At 37.7% G+C, this 6816-nt stretch overlaps 1 protein-coding gene across 4 annotated transcripts in view; it reads right to left on the reverse strand.

The window, feature by feature from the left end:
• Positions 1–6816, reverse strand: part of MANSC1 (MANSC domain containing 1) — a 23757-nt gene that overhangs the window by 5151 nt on the left and 11790 nt on the right. For all 4 annotated transcript variants that reach the window (XM_025047418.1, XM_025047419.1, XM_006912625.3 and 1 more), the window contains exons 2-3: positions 5653–5975; positions 1685–1825 (exon numbers count right to left, since the gene is read on the reverse strand). In XM_025047418.1, the coding sequence (XP_024903186.1) occupies positions 1685–1825; positions 5653–5875 (364 nt within the window). In that variant the 5' untranslated portion in view covers positions 5876–5975. The remainder of the gene's footprint in view (positions 1–1684; positions 1826–5652; positions 5976–6816) is intronic.

Consider the following 6816-nt stretch of genomic DNA (forward strand, 5'->3'; position numbering starts at 1 on the left):
CTCAATTCAAAAGCTAGGACTCAGCTTTGCTGCTTCTCTATGCCTTGTCCCTGACATCATGCCAGCAGCAAGTCCTGCCAACTCTACCTCTGAAACAGCCTGTACGTTTCTTTCTCTCCATCTCCTCTACCACCTCCCTAGCCCACTATGTCTTGGCCTTTCATGCGGATCTTGCCACACCTCCTACCCAGTCTTCCCACTTCCCCTCTTGCTGCTGCATCATCGCCCATCTGCAATACAGCAGTCACAGTGAGCTTTGAGAAATCACCTTTAAAACACTACGTTACATGCCTGCTTAAAAACTTCCAATGGCTTCCCATTACACACCTAAAAAAAGGAAAGGAAGAAAAGGAAGGAAGGAAGGAAGGAAGGAAGGAAGGAAGGAAGGAAGGAAGGAAGGAAGGAAGGAAGGAAGGAAAGAAAGTCCTAACCTACCCTGGCTTACAAAGCTTTATGTGATCCCCCTACCTTTCTTACTTCTGGCATATCACTCCTTTTGTGCATGGTTCTCAACATGAGTCAGCCAGCTGGGACTGGAGTGTCTTGCTCTTCAAACACTCCAAAGTCATTCTGCCTTCAGATACTGAAACGGGCTATTTCCTCTGTCTGAAAGTTCTTCTAACATACGTCTCACATCTGGCTCTTCACTGTTCAGACCTCAGCTTAGGGGTTACTTCTTCATGGATGCTTTCTCTGATCACCTAACCCAGCGACGAGTCCACTCAGCGATTATTTATTACATTGTCTTAGCTCAATTACCTGCAGAGCATTTGTGACTATATTTTTCTTGATTATTTATTATAATTATTGTCTCTCTCTTTTAAAACACATGTTTCAGAAGTGAGAACTCAGTCTTTCATGTTTAGTGCAGTATCCTTGTATTCCCAGGGTGTAAAGAGCGCTTGGCGCAGAGTAGATGTTAAATAAAATTTATTGTTTATTGAATAAATGACCAAATAAAATATTAGTAATCAAGGGTATAATGATAAAAACTTTCTGAAACGTAAATAAATAAGAAATTTGATACTGAAAGCATTTTGTCCTGAAAAATTAACAAGTCAAAATCTCACCAAGACATATTCAAATAATTATATTATGAATTTATAGTTGTTTATTTTCTTCATTCTGAACAAATACATAATTTCCATGAGCATGAACACTGTATTTCCAATGCCTTGCACAGAATTTGGCACATGGTAGGTGCTCAATTAATATTTTTTAATGAATTTCTCTCCAGGTCTAGACAATAAAATCCACTGAGTTGAGATTTCAGATAATGCGATTAAAAATAATTCTAACCTAATGATGAACATACGAACATTTTTTAAATTCACATAGGCCTTAATCCTTTCAAATCAGAAGACCTGTACACTTACTGTGGCATTGCTGACGTTGTTCTAAAAAATTGCTTCAAAATGTTTCATGAAAAGTCTGTAAATTTTTTATCTTATGAATGTAAAAAAACAAAACTAAACTAAACAAAATAAACTACTGTTGTTCAGAGGTCTTTCACCGGAAAAAAAAGGTGTTTGGTTCAATAAGTTTAATTTTAAATCATGAGATTTTTCTGGTATGCCTCTATATTTTGGCAGTTTTACTTAGGCTCTTTTGCAGAAAAGCTTTCACCTGAACCACATCCTTAAATAATTCATTCACGAAAGAAAAAGAACAATGTTGTTATTACCTCTAATTATCCTGTAACTCATAAGTCCCTTTGCTGGTTTCAGTGGACAGGCTTCCTCACTGGGACAGAAAAACAGGTAGCAGTTGGGCTGTCTAGTTGTTTTTCGAGTGTCGAAGATCATCAAGTTACATGCTTTGTCCCCTGCAATGAAAGTTTCATAAGCATTATTTTGAAATAGGATTTTCTAAAGAGTAAGGCAAGCAGGAAAAACTTCATTTATTCTGGTGTCCAATACAAACACTTTTGTTCACTTCGTTCACTTTCTTGCTGACTGCCGAATCATTTCCTTTTCCTTAGTTTAGTCGCTTGAAGCAATGTTTAAAGACATTGGGTTTAAAAATCTGAATTAAGGTAATTTTGGCAAAACCAATTTTTAATAATACATTGCATTCTTTAGAAATAAGACTTCCATTTGCTAAACCATGAACCAGGATATACATAGAAATACTGTCTTTAAAATCTTTATGCAACTCATAGTTGAGTTGAGCCTTAAGAAATAGAGCTAACCCTAATAATTTCATGTATCTCTTGCATCCTGAAGGCATCTCAGACACCTATGAAGCCATGAGCCTGGCTTTCTTGGGTGGAGTCAGTAAATTCAGCATCATTCACATACACCTCTTTCCAGAAAGAATCTGAATAGTGTATGGAATGCAAAGTTTATTTTTTGTTTTGATCAGTACTATTCTTCTTTTGGTTATTTTCTCACATTTCCTCTCTTCCTTATCATTTTTGCTTTTCTATTTTCCTCCCTTCCTCACTTTTCACTCTTAATTTCATTTCTGGCTTTTCTTTCTCTTCCTCTTGTCCAATAAAAATTATTCTCTCTAATCATTATGGCCTAGATCTGGTTTTGGCCTCAATCTGGTGCAATCTCTCATCTTGGCCTGTGACCCTTGAAGGATCAGTATACCCTGGGTCAAGTTGAAGCTTAAGAGCCATATAGGCTAATTGTTAAAAACCCATGTTCTTGACAGCATGGATGGATCTTGAGAATGTTATGTTAAGTGAAATAAGTCAGATGGAAAAGGATAAGACCATATGGTATCACTCCTATGTGGGATATAAAACAAAAAGCAACAAATGAACAACAACAAAAATAACCCCCCCCCCAAAACTCACAGATACAAAAAATGGAATGGTGGTTACCAGAGGGGAAAGGGGCAAGGGCAAAGAGGGTAAAGAAGGTCAAATAGATGGTGATGGAGGAGTTTAGACTTTGGGTGGTGAGCAAACAATAGAGTATACAGGCGTCGTATTAAAATGTACGATTTATACAATATTACTAACCAATGCTACCCCAATAAATTTAATTTTAAAAAAATCCCTTCGCATGTTCTTTACACACACACATACACACACTGACTATGTGTTAACTAACTTTATTGTGGTTATTAATTTGCAATATATACATATATCAAAGCTTCATGTTATATATCTTAAACCTACACACTGTTATGTGCCAAACGCATCTCAGTAAGGCTGGAAAAAAAAAAACATGGTCTGCCAACTATTACTGCCACTTCTTCATATCAGACAATGGTCAGGGATCAGCCTTGATAGGACTTAGTTAGCTTCTGCAGGGATTTTATTATGTCATCTCTCCACTACCCAATTAACAAGAAAGGTACCTTTCTAGCTTTTCCTTTCTCTGCACTGTGGTAATTCTACAATACTATTTTTTGGAGGGCACTTAGGTAAAGGCAAGGGTCCATAAGCCCTCAAGATTGCATGCAGAATTTTGTGTTCTTTGTACTTATGGGTATTTTTCTAGAGTTATAAGCAAATTAAATTATCAAAGTGCTTTTTGAACCATAAACAGTTAGAACCATCTCAATAAAGGAAGGCAAAGTGTGACATCCATTAAGTCCCACGATTACCTCTTACAGTAAAGCAGAAACAATACTTCTATTTGTAGAATAAAGCAGCAAACCCTCACTTCTTATTAAAAGCCCATCATGGAACTGGAGAGAAATACAAGGTTTCCTACGTTGCCAAGAAATACCCACCCGCATTTGGTCCTGTTTGCAGTGGAGTTTCTATTTCACATAAATGTTGCGATCAACATTTAAAGAAAAACGAGAAATTTAAATGAAATCTCTGTAATTTCCATAAATCACTCCTATAAAGAGTGTCTAAAAGCACACTGCTCAAATTAAGAAGACCACTGAAGGGTTTTTTTTTCCTCCTGAGGGCAAATATGTCCTGTCTTTTCCACACTAATTTTCCAATTCTCACTCTCCAACAACAAGAGTGTCCTACAGTTCAACTCAATTCTGACGCCAACTACATACAGGTTTAAAGGTTTAGCCCATAAAGTTTAGATGCCATCACTTTAGATGCCAGTCTCAAGTATCAGGTCTCCAGGTTACTCACACTTCTGCCAAGTTGGCCACAAATTCAGGTTCCCACAACTCCTCATGCCAGATGCAGTAACTGCTAGAACTACCCACAGAACTCAGGAAAATGCTATACTTAGTGTTACAGTTTATTATAAAGAATACAAATGAACAGCCAGATGAAGAGATATATAGGGTGAGGTCTGGAAGGGGTCCCAGGAGCAGGGGCCTCTGTCCCTGTGGAGCTGGGGTACACCAACTTCTGGATGTGTTCACCAACTGTAAGCTCCCAGAACCCACTGTTTAGGGTTTTGGTTTTTTTTGTGAAGGTTTCAACATAGACATAATTGATCAAATCATTGGCCACTGGGGACAGAATTCAATCTCCAGCTCCTCTCTTCTACCCAGAGGTAGGGGGTGAGGTGAGGCTGAAAATTCAAAGCTTCTAATCAAGGTTTGGTTTTTCTGGTGATCAGCACCCACCCTGAAGCTATCTAGGGCCCAACCAAGAGTCTTCTCATTAGCATAAACTCAGGGGTCATTGAAAGGGGCTCATTATGAATAACAAAAGAAGCTCCTATGTTCAGGAAATTCCAAGGCTTTTAAGAGCTCTGTGCCAAGAACCAGGGACGAAGACCAAATATATATATCTACATGTCTAAATATATAGATATTTATGTATATATATGTATATGTATATCTACCTATCTCTACCTATATATGTTTTTTCCTTCCTTCCTTCTTATATAAAACCATTATAGAAAGAAAAGGAAGTAAAGATCTAAGAGAAAACATGATTCTGTTGGCTAATATGCCAAGTAAGAATCACTAGTCCAGCATTCACTAGCCTTTCTAGGCTCTGATGGCAAAGCCTTGTCCATTTTATTCACTGTTTTATCTCCACCATGAAGTGGGGCATAATCAACTGAAAAACAACCACTGTTTCACCAAGATATATACTTCTCTTTTCAGGTCATAGCTTTGGAGCATGAAAGATACAAAGGTGTGGTTTAAAACTGTGAGCCTCAGTTTCCTTCTGTCCCATAAATGGGTCAGACAAAATGGCCTCCCGTGCCCCTTAGGGTCCTAGAAGCTGCAATTAGTGGCCAGCGGCTTCTTGATTCACCTAAGGCCACCAGCTCCAGGGAAGGGAGCCAAAATGGAGGTTTTGTGCTTCCACCTAAAATCAAAAAATCAATTCCTTAGAAGTACATATCCATTTTTACTCAACCCAAAAGAGAAAAAAAAATGCTGATTTTCTTATAGGATGAGTTAAGAATTTTCGTCTCAACTCCCCTTCTCTGTTTAAATGTTCTGTATAATATCGCACTGTATTGCAGTGTTCCATCGTGGTGATAGCTAAGCATTAAAACAGGATTTTTGTTTTCACTATCCTAGGCGCCTGTTAGAATATAACACTGGCAGTACTCAACCTTTTTTCTACCCAAACACCTGAGTGATATAGACATACACTCATCATTAACTTTGACTCAGCTTAGGGAAGAGGAGGGTACTCTTGGAAAATGTTCCCCCAGTGATTTTGTCGCTTACCATTGTATCCCATTGAGAACCAACTACTTATGTCACAAAACACATAGACTAAAGGGGTGTTAAGGGAGTATTATTTACCTGATATGTTTTTTGTTGAACAGCAAGAATTAATGCAGTCTTCTTGAGTTAATGTGTATATGGGCTCATTGCCTCTGATTCCCTTGGAAAGAGATGACTGGATGTCAATAACAACATCTTCTAGACTCTCAGTCGGACAATTTTGACTGGTGGACAGCCTTAGTGTCAGGAAACAAATGATTACAAAAATGTAGGTCAAGCTCTGCTCTTCCCTGAAGACCATTTTAAATTTCAGTGCAGTTTTAGTCTTCAAAGGTCAATAATAACTCTCCCCCTGGTCTTAGTTTGCTTCAAGAAGATTGCAGAGATGATGAAATTTCTCTCTAGAAAACAGAAAATCATCAATTCTTTTTAACGAATCTAAGGAAGATACATTTCATTTCCTTCAAGCCAATGTAAACGACTTACAATCTATAGAAGAACAGAAATAAATAACTATTTTTTTTATTCATTTCACTTTTAATAGATTTGAGACAACCTTTCATTAAAAATTTGGCAAAGAACTATTAAGCACAAACACATATACTATCCTGTCAGTGCTTAAAAGCTGACATGAGTCTATGAAGAAAGAAGTACAAACAGCAGGCTGGCCTCCAAGTTCTACACGCCTTCTTCTTGCCTCTCCTAATCACAAGGGGAGAGGACACAAAGCTCTCTAGTCACTGATGCAGCAGTGGTAACAGGTTTGGGCAGATTTCCTTTCTCCGTGGTAAAAATTAGCATTTTTAAATCACTTAGGCAATGTGCTAAGAAATTTGCATATATTGTCCTATTTAATCCTTACACCAGCTCAACAAAAAAGCTATTATTTTCCTCATTTTATATATGAGGAAACTGAGGCTGTCTGTCTTGTTGCTTCTTCTCTTTCAGTATCAAACCAGAACCAAGTAACCCTAATAATCTACTTCTAGGACTTAGTCTGTCACCAGGGGGAAATATGGCTTGGTTGAAGGGAAGTTTAGGGACAGATGTTCTTTTTGACATTCCTAAAAATGCAAAAGCCACACTATCTTTACCACCAACTCCATTGGTAAGCTGGTTCTTCTAAGAAAAATAAAAATAAATGTTAACCTGGCAAGGCAACACCGGAAAACACCTACTAACCCCCACATTTCCAGGATGCAAATTATTCACTAAATGATAGCCTAGAGCAGAATTACTTTA

Source organism: Pteropus alecto, unplaced genomic scaffold (genome assembly GCF_000325575.1).
Source record: "Pteropus alecto unplaced genomic scaffold, ASM32557v1 scaffold103, whole genome shotgun sequence".
In the NCBI taxonomy this organism is placed as follows: Eukaryota; Metazoa; Chordata; class Mammalia; order Chiroptera; family Pteropodidae; genus Pteropus; species Pteropus alecto.